General features: G+C 40.8%; 1 protein-coding gene across 1 annotated transcript; it reads left to right on the top strand.

Annotated features, from left to right (window-relative positions):
• The first annotated feature begins 11,531 nt into the window (after positions 1–11,531).
• Positions 11,532–20,545, top strand: LOC121181520 (NACHT, LRR and PYD domains-containing protein 3-like). The gene is made up of 11 exons (XM_041037441.1): positions 11,532–11,565; positions 11,686–11,814; positions 11,920–12,036; positions 12,577–12,655; positions 12,818–13,046; positions 13,208–15,011; positions 16,305–16,478; positions 17,423–17,596; positions 17,943–18,116; positions 18,928–18,974; positions 19,094–20,545. Exons 1-11 carry the CDS (start codon positions 11,540–11,542, stop codon positions 19,639–19,641), a joined length of 3,501 nt encoding a protein of 1,166 aa, XP_040893375.1. The 5' UTR covers positions 11,532–11,539; the 3' UTR covers positions 19,642–20,545.
• Positions 20,546–21,575: the final 1,030 nt, after the last annotated feature.

The raw sequence follows: 21,575 nt of genomic DNA, 5'->3' as shown, positions 1-21,575 counted from the left end.
ATCAGAGATGTTTAAGATACAAATAGTGTGAATGTAGATGTTGTGATGTTGCTCAGTCTGTCTGTGCTGTGATCCAACACTTGGATGGATTTTACTGTCACTCCTTCCTGTGCAGGCTGCACAAACACAATAGTACTGTCACAGTGAGGAAATAAGGTCTTGTTATGTTTTGTCCTGTGCTATGTTGTCTTGTGCATTCCGCTTTTATTTTGTAATCTGTTCTCCCTTTGTGTTCCAGGTAGCTTGCCCTTCCTCTTGTGTTCCTGCCAGTCTGATTGTCTTCCCCGCCCTGATTGTTTCCACCTTTTCCCCATTACCTAGTGTCTATATATTGTCTGCGTCTCCCTTTGTTCTGTGCCAGTTCGTCCTGTCTCTCGATAGAAGAACCAGCGTTTTCCTCAGGTCTTGTCCACAGTTTACTCTTTCTAGCCATTGTCTAGTTTTGTCAGTACTTTGTTTGGTTTGTTTCTTTATCAAGTATTTTTCCTCGCTAAGAGTGATTTTGTGTTTGGACTTAGTCTTTTATTTTTCTAGTAGCTTTTCCTCGCTAAGAGTGATTTTGTTTTTTGTAGTCTTTAATTCTGTTTGTTGATTTTTGCCTCGCCACGAGAGAATTTTAGTTTGTGAATATAGACTGTTATTTTGAAATACTTGTGGAGTCGTGCATTTGGGTTCAAACCTAGCACAGTCGTGACAAGTTCATCATGGAGAAAAAGCTGTTTGTAATTTATCAGTGAAGTTCTCTCATTGCTTCAGGAATATAAACCATTTTCAAACAAGAAGATGGACAAAGGGGCTCAAAAGGTTTTTGCCTGTAGACGTGTGATGGTTTTAATATTGAAATATATTATGTCTTTAATATTGTGACAGTGGGATTAGTCAGGATCAGGGTCTGTTCATGGTCAAGAAATGCAGTCCTTTACCTGTGATAATGTTTCCACATGTTAAGATAAGAAAATCCTTTATTAGTCCCTCAGTGGGGAAATTGCATTTAGAAACAGCAAGGTTACAGTACAGTAAGTGAAAGTAAGATATAAGTAAGACCAATATGGCCAGAACAAGATACTAAACTAAGAAAATAGCTGCTGTAAAAAATAAAAATATACATACATAAATAAATAAATATGGGCTGGAGGTTGTTGAGTTGATTGACTTTCGTACACAATAAATATTGCACACTAATAATTGAGTTATTGCACATAGATATTATACTTATAGTTGCATGCAATTGGAATCAGATTCATGATTTGTTTGACTCTCTCACTTCTCTTCCTCCATTGTCTCTCATCCTAAAGGTGTAACTGTTTTTCTGTCCCAGCAGGAAGTCATTTTTAAGTAACCAGTACTAACCACTGACCCTCCTCCTCCACTGTTGATTGAATGAAACTCAGTGAGAGTGGGTGGTGTTGTAAATGAGTTTAACTTATTGAACCATGAAGTGAGGAAATGGACAAAAACTTTAAATCCTGTTTATCTTTCTGCTTCATATCACTGGAGACCTTTTGGTTTGGACTGGTGTTATGGCTGAGGGGTTCTTGATGAGGGCAGTTGTACATTTTTGCCACTGAGCCACTGTCAGGCCGTCTAATTAGAGATACAATGAAATGTAATGTTAAAGGCATAGAGTGATGTAGAAAGTGTGCTTCAGCTTTTGTTATGTACAGACAGACTGCAGCACTCAGGCCACGTTAAAGACCTTGTTACCAAAGAGTCTCCTGCTTTAGTTTCATCCTCCACTGGGCTCTCACCTTGGAAAATTGCCAACTTTTCAGTGTGATGAGAAATTCTCTGAACATGTTCAGGAAACATGCTGCTTTTTCTCTGGATGCTTTTCTCTTATTTTATAGTCTAATATAATCTGCATCATATGAAACCTGCTGTAAAACAAAAGTCTGTGTGCTTTTCTCTTTTTCAGTGGATTAGTTCCATAATTAACATCAACATACACAGATCACATGAAATCATTTTCTCTGTGTCTGTGCATTATACAATGAACTTCTCCTCCATCAGGACAAGCCAGGGACATATGTCAGTCACAGTCACCTCTCACCCATCAATAGATCATGCTAATGTTTGTGTAGCTTTTTTAGCTGGAGTGACAGAAGACACTGCTGTGGAGAAAGAGTTTGAAGAAAGTATTTGATCAGGGTTTTGGTTTCATGGACACTGTGAATTTGAATTCATTTCTCAGTTTGGTGCTCATGCTGATTCCCTGAAGGTTTGGCTGCCATTTGTTCTGCAGGCCTGGCACAGTTTGTAGATGGATATTCACGGATATGCAATTTCTATGCTATAGAAAACATTGTGAATTGTTGTCTTATTAAGGCAAAAGAGAAGTTTCATTATTTTAATCTTTGTTGCCATAATTTATTGCTGTTGTTTTAAAGCTGCTGTATATTATATATTATTTTCTTGAAGTGTGTGTGAGGTGAAGCTGATTCATCCATGTTGAGTCTGAGTCTATGTCTGATCACATGTTATAAAACTGACTCTCTCTCTCTGCCTGTGACCCTCAGTGACTCAGTCTTCAGTACTCAGTTCAGGAGAATCCACTCTCCAGTGAAAACACACTGTTGTGTTACTGTTTTGAAATGTAATGCAATGCAATGAGCCTCTATTGATCAGTTGATGAGTCAGTTCTTTGGCATGATTGAGTTCAGCCTCAGAAAGGTTTAAGAAATTCAGTTTAAAGTCTTCAGTGTGTTTCAGGTGTGGGTGATTGATACACAGCTGTAATAACCTGCAGACACAGTACACAAAGCTTCTGTATGGCTCTAATACTTTGTGATGAAATGCCTCCATCAGTCTAATGGCTCTGTCTGTGTCTGATGTCTGTGGAGTCTGAACTGTGAAATGAATACACTGCCTGTAATAACTCGACTACCAGCCTGAGTTCAGATCACTGACATTCAACAATTTTCTCACTCTAGCTGTCGTTTTATAAACATTATTGGAAATAAATTGTGTTCTCATCCATTACTAAAGTCTTCCAGACTCAAAGATGAAGATCAGGATCTGATGAGAATTTATTCTCCCTCTCAGGTTTTTGTGCTGTTGAAAATCAGCATCATTTTCCAGCACGTTTCAGTGTAATAGGAAGGTCAGGCTGAGTTAGAAACACCTGCATGGCTGTAGACTACAAGCTGATTAGATATTGTATGGACCAGTTTTCCTTTAAAGACTTAAACATTTATACCACACTAATTTGCACTGGAGACTGTTTCTATCACAGATGGATGTGAGATGCTGTCAAGGCCATCATGTCTGTTGTGTGATTGATGTGGAAATTTGAAACTGGAGCAGAAAGTTTGCAGAGTCTGATGCAAATAACTGATTCAAATGTTTCAGTGCAGGAGATGAAGACGTTGTCTTGCTGTTGAAATAGTAAAACAGTTTTCTTTCAGGTAAGTGCTGCCAATGACCAGAAGAAAGAAGAACAAGGAAAACAGATTCAGCCAAAGATCCTCGACTATCTTCAGCAGCATTTAGTGGGTTTGTTATTCTTTGTTTCTACAGTGATGAGAGAAGTGTATCCAGAGGGCGGCTGCTCAGATGATAATGGTAGGACACAGACTTTCTTTACAGATACATTTCCTCTGTTGTTCCACACAAACATGGAGGAAAATCCTAATAGGAAGAACCAGCAGCTCTGCTTGGGTCTCAGTGTCAGCAAATCCTTGTGGGAGATGCAAGTTCTAGAAATAAAATGTTGATGTGATTTTCAGTAATTAGGTTCATCACTTTCACAGTTCCCTGACAACAGAACCCAGCAATGTTGACCTTGTGTTGTAGCTGACAGATGAGGCTCTGTGTTAGCAGACTGGTAGGACTGGTAGTAGGTACTGGATGCTCATATTTTACTGACAAACCTTCAGACTTAAACACTGGAGCAGGTTTGACTTTGGAGAGAGTGTGTGTGTGTGTGTGTGTGTTTGTCCTTTGATGCCTTTGATGTATCAACATTCTACAGCCTGATGTCACAGGCTGCAGTAAGTGGACACACAGCCAGAGACAAGTTCAGAAGTCAAACAGGAGCAGAAACAGTTGGACTGGACAGGACTTGCTCATGATTTAGGAAGAAAGAAGCACTCAGATATTTCTGCACAATTATTGACAAGGAAGGGAGGATCTACTGCTGTTACAAGGACAAGAGGAAACTACAGGAAAGTCCAGATCAGCTCCAAAGTTTTCAGTATGTCAGTACATGTTAGATTTTTTTTTAATGCTGATCATGATTGTGAGATATTCTCATGGTTGCTCAACTTCTTTGTTTTGGTGTGATGCACTGTAGTTTGTGTTAAAGGAAAGGATTTCTAGGAAGTCTGTACTGTCTACAACAAGATCCTTTCTAAAGAAATTCTAATGGAAATGATGGAGCATAAATATGGGAATGTGAGTATATCTTTAAGTGATTTGGGCTTTTTATGCTTTTATTATGGACAGTAGAGAGATGACAGGAAATCAGGTGGAGGCAGAGGCATCAATGTTTCCAGTGGAAACTGAATTAGGGATGTTGTGGTAGATGTTCAGAAGCTTAAGGTTGTTACAGAGGTGCCCTGAAAAGTAGCATATTATGGGCTTTTTCCATTAGCACATAAGCTGTGATGGCATGCATTTCCATTACAGCCTCACAGGAGTTAGCAGGGTAGCTGTGCCAAATTGCACTGTGTTGGTCCTGCTTGGTAGCAGAGCTGACCATTGCCAACCTATGACATTCTCCTCCCTTTAGCTGTGTCTGCAGTCGCTACACTCCTGTGTGTCTATGCTGTAGACTAGAGAGAAAGCTCTATTCTTAATTCTCTGTTTTCAGCTCTCAAGACTTTTGTAGCTTCTACCTGAACCTCTGTGATCTGGGGTTTACTTTCACTCCTCTGTTCCAGTTTGGACTTTCAGATATCAGCCTTATTTCACTGTTTACTGATCATTTTCAGCCACATCACAGCTGTTATGTTACTACTAATGCAAAGCAAACTTTTTGCTGTTTCTTTTAAACTAGGAAAAGGTTGTAAGAAAATGAAATGTGTTTCTCAGTGAGTTAGCATCACTTTATTAGTGGTTCAGATGAACAAATCAGTTTGCTGTGCAGTAAAGTGGAAGAAACACTTGCAGCGTTCCAGCACAGCTTTAGTGATAGTGGCTGTTCACAGCATGGCTTAATGTGAGTACACCTCCACAATGGAAAACACTATTTGTTAGAACGAGGAGTATATTGATTTTAGATGTCACATTTCCAGGTCACTTACCTTCCCAGTTTAGTATAAGGAAGCCGGCATATTTGTTTGGAAAGCTTGCACTGTGGTTTTGGAAGCCACGCCTCCTTGTCTCTTGTGGCCCCAGTCAAGTTCTCTACATCCTTGAGTCCTTGCCACATGCGCCGTGGGTCTGAGGTGTTGTCGTAATCCTCTAGCTTCAGTCTTTACTGTCTCTTGTCTGATGTCTGATGGATCTACAAAGGTCATATTTTGCCTTTTTGTATTCCTCAGCATTGCCTGAGACATAAGCAGCAGAGCGAGCACGTAGCATGGACCACACTTCACAGTTTATCCAGAGTTTGTTATTGGGGTTTTAATCCACTTTGTGGGAATGATATTGTCCGTGCATGTGCTGATGTAACCAGTAACTGCTGCAGCATTCTGCAGTTTTGAACACCTCCCAGTCTGTGTTGTTCACTTAATAAGTTTGGATGGAACACTGTCACAGGGTTAGGGAGGGCCAGAGCCTCCTAAAGCTTTTTCCTTCCGTTACACAGTTCAACACAGACAGACTCATTAAAACATATAAGCATAAATACACATGTGTAGCTCATGTGGTAACAGAAGCTTTGTGACAGTACTTTGCTTGGTTTTATTACTGGGCTAACCCACTCTGCCTTCTATCCTGATGTCTTACATAGTGTATTTAGAGTTGTCCATGTCCAAATATTAAGCTGCAAAATTCAATCATGTTCAGTTGTTTGACAACAGAAACATAAACATGTGTAAGTGGTAACAGTTGGTCTAATTGTAGTGATATTTCAGTATTTCAGCAGCAGAAGCAGCAGCAGGATTACTTCTAATGGCTTCATAACAGAGATAAAGAGCTTCAGCAGAGTCTAGTGGCAATATTCACTTCTGTTTTTCATCCATCACTGTGCTCACTTTTTCTCTGAATTTTTCACAGACAGTTGAACCTGTTCAGCTCGTTGGAGTCTTATCTTCACCTAAACAGGGAGACTCAACTATTCTGAGCATCTAAACCTCGTAGACAGTCGGTCAGATTATCTATCACACACTCAGAGGAAAGATCCAGTGAAGCTGTTTAATTCTCTCTTGTCTCTCTTCTAAGATACACCATCACACACCAGCCTGATTCAGCATCACAAGGATGTGGGGGATGCTCAGTATATTAACCACGTTCCTACTGGCTGCTGGTAGGAAAGAGTCAACAGATGGAAGAGCAGAGAGACTACATGTTAGAACATGGGATAGCTGAACCAGTGCTCTGCTGCGTCTGTCCATATTATTATATTTAGATTTATAGATAGATAGACGTCAGCTGGCTGCAGTGTCATGTACTGTTTTGGTTTCCAGGTACAGTAAGGTCACATTTCCTGATGCTGCAACTGGTCAGAAACCCTGATGAACCTCATTCCACTGAGCTTCTCTTGATCTTTGATTGACTTTTTGGTGTTAATCAGTCTTTAAAGGAGCTGAGAGGAAGGTCAAGTTACCTTTGGTTATTTGTTTTCATTTCCAGGTACAGAAAGGTCACATTTTCTTCTTTTGTATCTTGAACAGGTGAGGAATCAAAAGTCAAAGGATTTGAGATTACAGTGCTCCCTGGGCCCACAGTGTTACACTAGAGTAAAGAAAGAGGCCTTCAATAGAAAGGAATAAACAGTAGAGAAGAAGGCCTTTTAACCTGTTTAATTATTTCCAGGCATGTACAGACGTATCTATATGATCATGGTGCACCCAGTGTACCATAATATAAACATGTACAATTCTCATTAAGTCATTAAGCACTGTCATGACACTGTATTTTAACCAGATTGCTCTGCACTGTAAAAAAAAATGGAGGATAAACACACTATAGCCTCAGTTTATGTGTTTCATTATCAGTAAAGACATAAAAGATATAAAAGTTTTTCAGAACGTGTTTCTGGCTTCAGTCCAACATGATGAACATAAGAGTCAAGAAGTAAAAGGTTTGAATCCAACATTATGAGAGGTGCAGAAGAAATACAATCCCATTTTTCATTCCTGTGCCATGTACTGGAGATGCTGTCGGCCTGTTTTGAATTGGCCACTATTCCTCAATGACTGTGGTTGTGATCCTTATCACAACAAGGTTGGTGGTGATAGCAACCAACTCATTGTTTCTGGAAAGAGATGCTGCTCTTGAGTCACAGAGAGCTGAATGGAAACAGCCAGTAGCATGGTATGAAAGTTAAAGTTCAAATCAGTAGAAATGGATTTTGTCTTTTAGTTTTTAGTTTAGTTTGATCTTTCATGTTTCTTATTTTTCCTCAGGAAACTGACCCTGAAGAAATGGTGCTCAGAGGTGTGTCTGTTGCTGTCCTCACTGTCCTTGAAGACGATGATGTCTCCACTTCACCAAATGTGTGAGATGAGGAGACATTTGAAGCAATTCAGACAATCTTTTTGGAGCTTGGCTCTCGATGCTCGCTGCCTATAAGGTCTCTGAAAACCAAGCTTTTGCTCTGAATGACAGTAGGAAAGCCAGACATGGCTTCAGCCTGTGTTTCATCTGTTCGTGTGGTGTTGTGTAATTTGTGGAAGTGTATATAAGAGCTGTATATCCAGTGTCAACTGAGTAATTCACATTGGGATTTTCTATCTGGCATCATCAGTATCTAGTTCAGAAGCAGCTTTGGATTTTAATTTGACTTAATGTTGTGAAGTGGTTGAGGCCGTGTAGGATTTAACACTATTTGGTCATAACTGTCAGGAAGCTTTGTTACATTCAACAATATTGTAATGTGAGAACACACATCTGTTCAGTTAATGTGGGACTTTAGGCAACACTTCAGTGTCTACTTTACCTGTTAACCCTTGTGTTCACAGCCCTGTTAACAATAAATGTGCTGTTAACTTTAAACATTTATTTATTGGTCACTCTTTAAATAGTTTGACAGCAACATGAATATCCCTGTTCTATAAAAGCAAATTCTTTTCTCACTGAAGCAATAATTGTGTGTTTATTCAATAAGAGTATCTGTGTTTGTTGAAGGTAGAAACACATGGCACTGAAGGAAGAATTTCATTGTTAGCCTTGTGAATATCAGAATTAGGTGAAGAAGAAGATCCAAATTGGCAGAACTCTGGTCTAAACTTGTAAACCTTAGCAAAGTAAACAATGATAGTTTCAAGTTGAAAAAATTCGAACATCTCTTCCATTGTGTTGCCTTATTAATTTGAGTTTTCTCAATTTTAGTTTTTACAGTGTAACCAAATCCCCTACCTTGACCTGCTCAGCTTCCCTACTCTCACCCCTACCCTCAACACTCAGATTCTGGTCCCTACCTCTGCTTCACAAAAACTCTGCGGCTCATGTCCCTTGAGTGACTCTTTGTTTGGATTCTTTGTTTCGTGGTTTGTTTGGATTCATCATTTGTTCTGCTCCAGAGAGTTGTTCCTAGTGTTTCTGCTTCTTGGGTGTGTTTTTTGTCTAGTGGTGTTCCTGCCAGTCATCATGGTTTGCTCATCTACTTGCAAACCTGCTGTTCTGTTATTAAAATATCTTCACTTTACTGTCCTGAAGTCAGGATTTGGGTCCAACCTAACTGAGCCATTACAGATATGTGACTGTGATCCCAGTCAGATTCAGATTCTGATCATGAAAAGAGAAGTAGTTGTAACTCAAATATGCAGAGTCTAATCTACTCCAAAGTTAATAGGATGTGATGGTCAGTGGACTCAAATTAAACATTAAGATATGACAAGTACAGAGACAAGTTCTTTGTCTGATGTACTTAAAAGGTCATTTGTAATCTCAGAGTTATTTTTGATTAAGACTTGTCCTTTAACTCACTCATCAAAGAAACTTCAAGGACTGCAGCCTTTTTCACCTCCTTAATATGACAACAATCAGAAACATCCTGTCTCAGAATGCAGAAAAACTGCTCCATGCATTTGTTACTTCTAGGCTGGACTATTGCAATTCTATTATTATCTATTATTATCTAAAGGCTCTCCAGCTGATTCTAAATGTTGCAGTGTGAGTACTGACAGGAACAAGGAAAAGAGTGTCAGTGTGGTGTGTTCAGAGTTGTAGTTACTGACAGTGACCACTGGAGGGCAGTGATCATGGTAGTTTCTCTGTGAACAGTCCAGTTCCATCCACATTAATGTGAAGCCTGAACATTTGTGTTGGAGACATCACTGTTGAAATGGACAATTTAGTTCCATTGGAGCTCAGCTGATTCAACTGATCAATAATCAATAATAATGAAAACATCAAACAGCAGCAGAGTGTGTGTGTGTGTTCACACTGGGAGTCATGAGGAGGTTTCATGTCTTAATAACACTTCAGCATGTGAACTTCAGTCACGACACACACACACACACACACACACACACACACACACACACACACACACACACACACACACACACACACACACACACAAAGATACACACCTCTGGGCAAAGCCGTGCAGTTTACTTTCACTTTGACCAAACTTTGTGGCGCAGATGATTTTCTCCATCTGAAGGTAAATGTCAGCAGTTTAATGATTTACTCATCAACACTCCCTGTTGTTACCTGGGATTTCTGACCTTTGAGTTATTGTGGCGTTGTTTCTGGGTTTTGTTTGTCGGTTAAAGTGCAAACACACACACACACAAGAAGCTGAGGAAAAAGAAGCTTGAACTGAAGAACGAAGAGCCTTTCCTACACTAACAGGAGAGAGCTGCAGAGGGATGAAGTTCATGGGAAAAAATGAGTAAGTGGAGCTCTTGATTGGTTTGATTTGTCTTCATTAAAGGGACATGGTTTTCTCTAGTTTGTGGAAAATGTTGATAGTGACGTCACCTGTTCTTCTGGTTATTTTAGCTGGAGAAACTGGTTTATTACCAGTGTTTTACAGTTGGATGGAGTTTGTTTAAATCAGGAGGAGGTTTGAAACAGTCGTCGTCTCAAACTGAAATATCAGTTTGGAAACTTTAGATGAGTAAAGATGGCCGTCTGTTTATGACATTCGTGTGTGTGTGTGAGCAGGAAAAGAAACTAATACAAGTCTAAAAGGCAGATCAGTGAAAATGTATGAACTTTACAGATGATATTGAGCCATGGTGAAAATACAGGATATGGTCTGTAACAGACATGGACTAATGGGCCTCCTTCTCAGAGCAGGAGGAGCAGCTGATATTTCTACAGAAGAAATGATGGAGATGATGATTCATGTAAAACATTTGAAGTTCAGGTTTTAGTCTCTTGAAGATACAGAATGTTCACTGAATAAAAGCTTTGTTATACTTTTTGATCCAAGCAGATAAAAACATTTTTCAAGTTGACCAACTAAATCACCACAGTAACTGCAACTGTAACGACATTTTCTCTGTCTGAAGGTAAATGTCAGCAGTTTTAATGTTTTATATGTCAGTACAACCTGTTGTTACCTGAGTTTTCTGACGTTTGTGTTTTTGTGGGGTTGTCGTGGAGATGTTGTTAAACCTGAAGTTGCTGTGCCAAACTGGTCCTCCTCCAGCAGGAAGTTTAAAAAAAAAGTTTTAATATTATTGTAAAGGCTTTATTGAAATTATCAGTCTTTTATTTTGAAAAGCATGTACAAGTTGTTTGGAATCTAATACTTTTGTAGTGAAAAGTAACTCAGAACTTTTATTGCAGTGCTGCACTGAAACTCCAGTGTTTCCATTTTCTGCTTCTTTAAACTTTTCCTGCACAACTTTTCAGAGGGAAATATTTCATTGTTTTACTACATTTATTTCACAGCTACAGTTACTTTTCAGATTAAGATTTGAAATAAAAACCAAATGAGTCTGGTCTGCATGATGAACACTTTTACTTTTGACAGTTCAAGTATATTTTACTGATTACACTCGTGGACTTTTACTCAAGTGAAATTAGAAAGTAGGATTTTTAGATTGTGTCAGATAAAACCAGTGGATCTCAGTCTGTCTGTGTGTCAGTGAATGGAAATGCTGGTCCCAGGATCCTGTGTGTGCTGCTCTGCACTTCACTGCAGCTTCATGACCCCATCTAGTGGACTGACAGTGGAAGTACAGCAGCTGATGGCAGCTTCCTCTGCCTCACACTGCTGTCTGACTGCATTCAACTGACACTGATATGAAAGAGGAAAGAAGAGCCAATCAGTGGAGGAGTAGCTGATATTTCTACAGGACAAATGATGGAGAGGATGATTTCAATTGATGTGCAGATGAATGATTTGTGTTTTCTCTCCAGATGAAGGTAGAAAGTGTGTGTGAGCTGATGTGGATGTGAATTCAGCATCATGAATCAGTGTGAGGACAGAGAGGAGGGAGCCCCTCCCCCTAAAAAGGTCTGTGTGGGGACCATGAGATCCAGACCAAAAGCTCAGAGGTGAGATGATGATCTCTAACTGTCCATGACTCTTCTCCATGTCAGAGCTCAGCACTCACATCACTGCACCATCATTATTCACACTCAAAGCTCTGTGTGTGTGTGTGTGTTGTGTTGAAGGCCAGAGCAGCAGCACACACCAGACTCTGCTGGACCTGGACCTGAGCCCAGCTGTGTGTCCATGAAGAGTGACAGGTCAAAGCATCGCCTCATTGATTTTAAAGGACAGCCTCCGTCTGCTGCAAAGAAGTGAGCTGCAGCTGACTACATGTTTTCTTCTTTACTATGAGAACACTGTATGAATAATATGTTGTCCCTGTCCCCATGTCCCTGATTAATCTCTGTATCCACCAGGATCCATCAGAGACCAGACTTCCCTGGACCTGAGCCCAGTTGTGTGTCCATGAAGAGTGACAGTTCAAAGGGTCGCCTCATTGATTTCAAAGGACAGCCTCCCTCTGCAGCAAAGAAGTGAGCTGCAGCTGAGTTTAAAATGTATCAGACAGCTGTCCTGTATAACTGGTCTTCTATGAAAGATGAAGTGATTGTGTTTTGTCTCCAGGCTTCATGAATGACACAGTATATGAACATGATCAGGCTGAAACACAGGCTTTAGTGGCAAAGTTGATGTTTCTCTTTTCAAGAAAAGCACTTTTATGTTCTTATATATGTCATTCAGATCAGAACTAAAACTCCCTGTAACTCAGCACCTATCCAGTTCCAGTGTTTGTTTTAGTGTCCTGTAGCAGAGGTGAGACTTCTGTCAAACCCAGTGTGAGTCCTTAAAACTCATCATTTAAAAGGTGGACTTGTTGTGATGACTCTAGGTCATGAGGTACAGAATCGATTGCTTGTTTCCTCTCATTGAGAATGTCACAGCACAGTAGTGTTTGCTTTAATCAGGACAGTCACCACAGAACATAAAAGCAGCTGTTGTTTGTGTACAAAGCATAAAATGCTCACAGATGCTGCAAACATAATGTGAGCTAATTCTTCATGATTCCTCCACAGAGTGGACCAGGAGAGCTCAGAGGTTCGCAGTGGTCAGTCTGCCCAGCAGCATCAAACACACCTGGACTCCATATTTATGGTCTGTACATGGACAACAACTACTTTGACATCTGTTGTGTTGACAATAATCTCCATGCTGCACTTTTTAGAGCAGTGGATTGTCAGTGTGTCCAACATGGATCTGATGTTTGGCTCCATGGTTTTACTTTGATTGTGTCATTCATATAGTTCTCTGTTCCAGCTGCTGGAGGAGAACATTGTCACTTTTGTGAAGAAGGAGCTGAAGAAGGTCCAGAAGGTTGTGAGTCCAGATTACCCAGAATGCTCAGAGAGTCAGAGGGAGGATGAGGAGGTGTTGGATGGTGAGGATGAAGAGCAGAAGAGGAGCAGCAGAGAGGCTTTTGTGAAGATCACAGTGAACTTCCTGAGGAGAATGAAGCAGGAGGAGCTGGCTGACTGTCTGCACAGCAGTAAGAGGATTTCTCTAAAGATTCAACATGATGGACAAATGGGACATTTACTAACGTCTCAAGACATGGAGGGAATATGTTCATGTGTATTCTTTAGGGGGATGAACATGTCATGTTTTCTTTATGAATCAGTCATTGATGTTTCTTGTTTGTTCATTCAGGACATGTTGCTGCAGTTTGTCAACGTAAACTTAAATCTACTCTGAAGAAGAAGTTCCAGTGTGTGTTTGAGGGGATCTCTAAAGCAGGAAACCCAACCCTTCTGAATCAGATCTACACAGAGCTCTACATCACAGAGGGACGGACTGGAGAGGTCAATGATGAACATGAGGTCAGACAGATTGAAACTGCATCCAGGAAACTAGCCAGACCAGAAACAAGCATCAGGCAAGAAGACATATTTAAAGCCTCACCTGGAAGAGATGGACCAATCAGAACAGTGATGACAAAGGGAGTGGCTGGCATTGGGAAAACAGTCTTAACACAGAAGTTGACTCTGGACTGGGCTGAAGACAAAACCAACCAGGACATACACTTCACATTTCCATTCACGTTCAGAGAGCTGAATGTGCTGAAAGAGAAAAAGTTCAGCTTGGTGGAACTTGTTCATCAGTTTTTTACTGAAAGCAAAGAAGCAGGACTCTGCAGGTTTGAAGAGGTCCAGGTTCTGTTCATCTTTGACGGTCTGGATGAGTGTCGACTTCCTCTGGACTTCCACAACACTGAGATCCTGACTGATGTTACAGAGTCCACCTCAGTGGATGTGCTGCTGACAAACCTCATCAGGGGGAAACTGCTTCCCTCTGCTCGCCTCTGGATAACCACACGACCTGCAGCAGCCAATCAGATCCCTCCTGAGTGTGTTGACATGGTGACAGAGGTCCGAGGGTTCACTGACCCACAGAAGGAGGAGTACTTCAGGAAGAGGTTCAGAGAGGAGGAGCAGGTCAGAAGGATCATCTCCCACATCAAGACTTCACGAAGCCTCCACATCATGTGCCACATCCCGGTCTTCTGCTGGATCACTGCTACAGTTCTGGAGGATGTGTTGAAAACCAGAGAGGGAGGAGGGCTGCCCAAGACCCTGACTGAGATGTACATCCACTTCCTGGTGGCTCAGTCCAAACTGAAGAACGTTAAGTATGATGGAGGAGCTGAGACAGATCCACACTGGAGTCCAGAGACCAGGAAGATGATTGAGTCTCTGGGAAAACTGGCTTTTGAGCAGCTGCAGAAAGGAAACCTGATCTTCTATGAATCAGACCTGACAGAGTGTGGCATCGATATCAGAGCAGCCTCAGTGTACTCAGGAGTGTTCACACAGGTCTTTAAGGAGGAGAGAGGACTGTACCAGGACAAGGTGTTCTGCTTCGTCCATCTGAGTCTTCAGGAGTTTCTGGCTGCTCTTCATGTCCATCTGACCTTCATCAACTCTGGAGTCAATTTGCTGTCAGAAGAACAATCAACCTCCAACAGGTCTAAACTGTTCAGAGACAAATCTGATCCAACGCAGCTCTACGAGAGGGCTGTGGACATGGCCTTACAGAGTCAAAATGGACACCTGGACTTGTTCCTCCGCTTCCTCCTGGGTCTTTCCCTGCAGACCAATCAGACTCTCCTACGAGGTCTGCTGACACAGACAGGAAGTGGCTCACAGACCAATCAGCAAACAGTCCAGTACATCAAGAAGAAGATTGAAGAGACTCCCTCTGCAGAGCAAAGCATCAACCTGTTCCACTGTCTGAATGAACTGAATGATCGTTCTCTAGTGGAGCAGATCCAACAGTCCCTGAGTTCAGGACGTCTCTCCACAGATAAACTGTCTCCTGCTCAATGGTCAGCTCTGGTCTTCATCTTACTGTCATCAGAGAAAGATCTGGACGTGTTTGACCTGAAGAAATACTCTGCTTCAGAGGAGGCTCTTCTGAAGCTGCTGCCAGTTGTCAAAGCCTCTAAAGAAGCTCTGTAAGTGTATAGATAGTTGGATTTATTCATCATTATATAAAGACCTATTTTTATTCAGCAGGAGGGAAAATAAATTCCTCTCTTCTTTAATTCCTTATCATCATCTCTGAGCTCTGAGCTTCAGGACATTGAATCTGAATTAAAATAATGGATCCTACATTAAAGAGCCAAGTCTCAGCTTTAATTTGAGCAGGTTGACATCAGTATAGGAAGAACTGTGTGGGAGATTCAGCCCTTTTAGTAGCTCAAAAGTAAGTGGAGAAATACACATGAACTCCTCAGATTTAATATTTAGTGTAAAATTTACTTGATCTCAGTGCTAAATTTGACACTCAACATTCTATTACAAAGATTTGAACGTGTCATTGGGATTAAAGGAACAGGTTGGGTCGAGAGAGAGAGAGAAAGAAGGATGGGAGGGGAGAAAAGAGAACATAAGACAATGCAGGTTTCATGAAGACAGTAAGATTAAAAGTTATAAGGGAATAACAGTATGATTAGTAATAGCACTAATAGTAATACAAGCAACAACAATAGAAGAACTACATTGTGTGCACAATTATTAGGCAAGTACGTTTTTTGACCATATCATCATTTTACGCTCAGCATTTTTATGCTCAACTCCAAGCTATATAAACTTGAATTCCTATTGGATTTAAGCACATCAGGTTATGTGTATTTGTGTAATGAGGGAGGGTGTGGCCTAAGCTGATCAACACCCTATATCAAGGTCATGTCATCATCTGCTGCTTATCTGGGTCCAGGCCCAGGTCCTGCCCAATTCACAATGCACCGAAGTCCTATAGCACCTCCACGGGTGGTGAGCCCATGGGAGGTGGTGCCATCCAGAGTGGGATTCAAACCCACGACACTGAGACGTTACAACACTGAGACGTTGAGTCTCATGCTCTACCAACTGAGCTATCCGGGTGGCCCTATATCAAGGTGTGCATAATTATTAGGCTTCCTCAGGCAAAATGGGCCAAAAAAAGAGCTTTAACTTACTCTGAAAAGTCAAAAATTGTAAAACGTCTTTGAGAGGGATGCAGCACTCTTGAAATTGCTAAGACAGCAGCAGATCAAGACTCTACAGAATGAACCTGCAGAGAGCGACAGCAGAAGAGAGGAGAGAAAGAACAGAACTACATGATGGGAAGTCCCCTGGCAGTCGAAGCCTATAGCAGCTTAATTAGTAGATGGTGTGAGCTGCAGAGCAAACTGAGAGTTTTGTTCCTTTGATTGTCCTTTCAACACAAATGTTATTTGACTTTTTCTTCATTGTTTCCTCTTCAGACTGAGCAGCTGTAACCTCTCAGAGAGAAGCTGTGAAGCTCTGTCCTCAGTTCTCAGCTCCCAGTCCTCTAGTCTGAGACACCTGGACATGAGTAACAATGACCCGCAGGATTCAGGAGTGAAGCTTCTGTCTGCTGGACTGAAGAGTCCACACTGTACACTGGAGACTCTAAGGTCAGATCAAGTTCCAGTTTGTTTGAAATGACTGCAGATATTTCTTGAGTCCATCAATGTTGACTTTAGAGAGGCCCATATCTAATGATTTTCACAGTTTATTCAATCTTTCAGTTTTTCAGTCAGTTAAAAAAGGCCTACAGCGCTTTACATGCTGCCTCTCATTCACCTATTAACACACACTAATGAAATCCAGCTACCATACAAGGTCCTGGTCTGGCCATCAGGGCTGGTTTGAGGTTGAGGTTTTTAGCCTAAGGACACTTGATGACAGGAGGAGAGCTGTGATTAATGGGCAAACCTCTCTACCTGCTGAGACACAGCTGCCCTGTACTTACAAATAATAAACAATTTTATTAAGGGATTCAAACTAAATCAAATCAGGTACCAACATTAACACAGTTACAGTCAAGAACTGAAGTATTTGGACAGTTATTGTTTATCAGGCTCTGAGCTTCAGCACATTGAATCTGAATTAAAATAATGGATCCTCCATTAAAGAGCCACATCTCAGCTTTAATTTGCGCAGGTTGACATCAGTAAAGAAAGAACTGTGTGGGAGATTCAGCCTTTTTAGTGGTTCAAAAGTAACTAGATAAATACACATGAAGTGAAACAAACTCATCAGATTTAATATTTAGTTTAACGTACTTTGCAGTCATTGACTGTAGTATCCATTATTATATTTTAAAGTCAATGTGCTGAGAGCCTGAAGAACAAAACATGTCTAACTGTCCAAATACTTACGGCTTTGACTGTACATGTCTGTTTATTACTGATTGTATCATATTTAACTGTCATGTCTCCAACTTGTTGAGAATAGAACAGAAAGGATTTGAGTCAGAGCCAATGAAAGATGATCATCAATGTGGAAACTGAGAGTTTTGTTCCTTTGACTGTCCTTTCAACACAAATGTTATTTGACTTCATTGTTTCCTCTTCAGACTGAGCAACTGTAACCTCTCAGAGAGAAGCTGTGAAGCTCTGTCCTCAGTTCTCAGCGCCCAGTCCTCTAGTCTAAGAGACCTGGACCTGAGTAACAACGACTTGCAGGATTCAGGGGTGAAGCTTCTGTCTGCTGGACTGGAGAGTCCACACTGTACCCTGGAGACTCTCAGGTCAGGATCCATCAACCTGTTTAGCTGATGATTTGCTCATATCTGATTTACATGAGTGGATAAACAGCAAACTTGTGTAGGATTCTTCACAGTATATTTTACTAAAGTTCCGCAGAACTTTCTAGACTCAGAAAGTTATTCATCATTTTCTCTTGTTTTTGTTAAAGTTGTTGATTTTTTTTTTTTTTTAATCATGCAGGATTAAAAAGGAATTTTCCTTAAATACATTGAACCTGGACCAAAATGGACCAGAACCAAAAAGAAAAATATGAACAAAAAAGAAAAACAAAACAGACCAGCAGGTGTTGACAGAGTGTTTCCTGTGTTATGTTGTGTGTGTCTGCAGGCTGTCAGGATGTCTGATAACAGAGGTAGGCTGTGCTTCTCTGGCCTCAGCTCTGAGCTCCAACCCCTCCCATCTGAGAGAGCTGGACCTGAGCTACAATCATCCAGGAGACTCAGGAGCGAAGCTGCTGTCTGCTGGACTGAAGGATCCACACTGGAGTCTGGACACCCTCAGGTATGGAGAGACCTGCTGCAGCCACAGACAGTGTGTGATAGAGGAGGAAGAGCTGGAAACATTTAGTATGTCACAGCTGATGACAGATCTCTACAGAAGTGCTTTGAATTCAACAACAACACAAAGCGGGGTTTTCTCTAATTCTGACTTCAGTATCTCATCATGACTCACTGTGTCATATTTAAGAGAAAATATGTGACAGTCGTCAGCTGTTTTCTGCGACCTGAGCAGGACTTTCTCAGACTGGATTTCATGCTGCATCAGCACAAAGCCAGCGTGAAAACATTTGAGCTGCAGCTGGTTGAACTGCTCCTGAACCAACAGAGCCACTTTGAGCACTCAGAGTGCTTTCACCACAACAACCCCAAAGACTTTAGATACCTGTTCAGTGTTGACACACTAATAATAACATCCTAACAATAATAAGAGCATCTACACTGCTCAGAGACATTCATCTGCCAGTGTCTCAGACCAAGGAGGAAATGAAATCAGGTCTCTGATCATGTCTCTGTCTTCTAAAATATCCATGATCAATAATCAGCTGAACCTCTCTGAGATCCTGTTCTTGTTATTCTGAGATCTTTTGTTGTGTCTGACACCAAAAGTGATATCAAATGGAGAAGACAAATGATGAAATCTTTCCTCCATGTCACCTCCCTGCTCCGTATAATTCCAAGATAAGAACTCCAGGTCCTTTGTCTCTTTGCTGAATGAACAGAATAATCAAACCATTTGTGTATGAGAGCCATGTAATGTCTATGTTTGCATGCTGAAAGAGAATGTGCTGGTCTGACCCCCCTCCTCCTTTCAGGGTGGAGCCTGGTGGAATTCGATGGTTGAGATCAGGTCTGAGGAAGTGTAAGTGTGGTTTTCATTTGATTCCTGAAAACAAAGCAGCTCACAGTCAACCATCTTCAAAGTGTCAATCAATGATCAGGTGATAGATCACAGCTGTGTTGTTTTCTTCTCTCCATCAGATTTCTGTGAACTCACCATCGACACAAATACAGTAAACAGAAAGATCAAACTGTCTGACAACAACAGGAAGGTAACACGTGTGAAGGAGGATCAGTCATATCCTGATCATCCAGACAGATTTGACCAGTGTCCTCAGCTGCTGTGTAGTAATGGTCTGACTGGCCGCTGTTACTGGGAGGTCGAGTGGAGAGGAATGATTGATATATCAGTGAGTTACAGAGGAATCAGAAGGAAAGGAAACAGAGAAAACTGTTTGTTTGGAGAGTATCAGTCCTGGAGTCTCAGCTGCTCTGATCTTGGTTACTCTGTTTGGCACAATAACAGAAAGACATCTGTCTCCTCCTCCTCTTCATCATCTTCCTCTGTCTCTCACAGAGTAGCAGTGTATGTGGACTGTCCTGCTGGCTCTCTGTCCTTCTACAGAGTCTCCTCTGACTCACTGATCCACCTCTACACCTTCAACACTACATTCACTGAACTTCTGTATCCTGGGTTTGGGTTTGAACTCTGGTGGTTTGGTTCCTCAGTGTCTCTGTGTAGAGTGTAGCAGAGAGAGTCTCCTCCTTAGAGAAACTCTCTCAGTGTTGAACAGATAGCTCAGTCTGTACATACCTTTAGTGAATTATAAGTACTAAATGTACACATGCAGTTGTTGTACAGACAAGGTAAGGGTGAAACTGTGGAATACTGGCCATGGTAAAGTTTGTAATGTCAACAACTGTATTTTTAGGGCACTAGAAAACCCACAATTTACATTTCCACATGGTAAAATTATATCGAACAGCAAATACAAATGGAAGCTTGTCAAACTATAGCCAATAAACGAGTAAAAATGATCAATGGCTTTTCAATGCTACTTATCCCTTTCACAAATGAAGAAGTGCCCTTTAAACTAATGCCACAGCATGGCTAACATTATTGAAAGCGCCAAATCGCGCTAACTTTTCTTAAAATGGCGTTTAGGCGGGTCGCTCACATGCGCATTCAAATGTGGAGGATCTGTTAATTTACCCAAAAGTAGCTAACTAAACATGTTAGCTTAACACGTGTGGGGCGTTTACCTCGCGTAACAAACTAATACAACACTACGCTCAGCAGCCAACTTCACAGCGCCTATTATTTAACTGTACCAGTCATTTTTTACCACTTCTAGCTAGCGAGCATGGCTAACGTTTGCATGGGTCGATACAAGTTCGTATGTCTCCGCATTTATAGGGTAAAATGTCATGGAAAATAATTACTTCACAGTGTCTATTATTTAACTGAGTCGTTTTTTACCACTACTGGCTAGCAAGCGTGGCTAACATTTGCACGGGTCGGTACAAGTTCGTATGTCTCCGCGTTTATAGGGTAAAATGTCATGGAAAACAATTACTTATGCACAGTAATAATCAGTGTTGGGACTAACACGTTACAAAAGTAATTAACTAGTGTAATGCATTGCTTTTTGCTGTAACGCGGTAATGTAAGGCATACATTACCGCATAAATACAAATTCGCCAAAATCACCGCAAGATCAGCAGAGGAGAAAAGTCTGTGCAAAATGTTTCAATTCCTGTTGTTAGCTAGCTTTTAGTTTACTACAGAAGAACAGAAAGGATGAATGCAGCAGCAGCATATCCAACCTTGAACAGTACGTTCGCCTATTACTTTCAGTTCGTCAGAAAGAACATGAAGAATAACATAGTTAAATGCACTTTGTGCCCACTTCCCGAAATAGCACCAGTAATTTTACTAATTAGAGCAGTGCCATGGTAACGTGAAGTTAGCAAAAAGGAAGCAAGTGGATGATGAGAGTGGGAATAAAACAAAAAAAATAAATATGAATTGGCCAAAAGTTACAGTATCTCTACCACAATTTACCAGACTTTGACCTTTTGTCTGTTCTTTAAATGATTGTTCCTTGTATTGCGCCATGAGCCATCACTGTGGCTATTATATTCTACTGTTTTTAGCCTTAAGCCAATCAGATATTACATATTACATATACATTATTATTATTAGATAATCACCTTCCACTGGATGTGTAATAAGCTAATGGAGCATAATGAACTACATTTAGAATGGCGATTTCATATTTCCAGTTATTTTGGTGAGAGTAACTTAGTAATGCAATAGTAGTGAAATGCCTTACATTTCAAATACAGTAATATTGTAATGTAACGAATTACTTAAGTGACAGCAACAAGTTTTTTCACAAGATTATTTTTTTCACAATGTCATATTCGAAGTGTGTCTGTCTGATCTGCCAATCTACCATCGCTATTCCGAAGAAGGGAAATGTGGAGCGGCACTGTTCGTAAAAACTAAAAATACAGCAAACTAAGTTATGATCAGTGGCTGCTAGACTTGGCATTTTTGACCGATCTGACGAACATGTTGAATGACCTTAATTTAGAGCTGCAAGGAAAAGACAAAACTGTGGTCAATATGATCAGCTCTGTTAATGCTTTCAAACGACAAATGCAACATCTGTCCTCA

This window comes from Toxotes jaculatrix, chromosome 5, assembly GCF_017976425.1.
Source record: "Toxotes jaculatrix isolate fToxJac2 chromosome 5, fToxJac2.pri, whole genome shotgun sequence".
Taxonomy (NCBI): domain Eukaryota; kingdom Metazoa; phylum Chordata; class Actinopteri; family Toxotidae; genus Toxotes; species Toxotes jaculatrix.
The sequence above is the reverse complement of the archived record's forward strand: the minus strand, read 5'-3'. Positions and strand labels throughout refer to the sequence as shown.

Excerpts from the sequence above, each read along its gene's own strand:
- LOC121181520 (XM_041037441.1), top strand. The coding sequence starts at position 11,540 with ATGAGATCCAGACCAAAAGCTCAGAG. Across the intron at positions 11,566-11,685 it reads TCCAGACCAAAAGCTCAGAG|GCCAGAGCAGCAGCACACAC; the intron begins GTGAGATGATGA and ends GTTGTGTTGAAG. Across the intron at positions 11,815-11,919 it reads CCTCCGTCTGCTGCAAAGAA|GATCCATCAGAGACCAGACT; the intron begins GTGAGCTGCAGC and ends TGTATCCACCAG.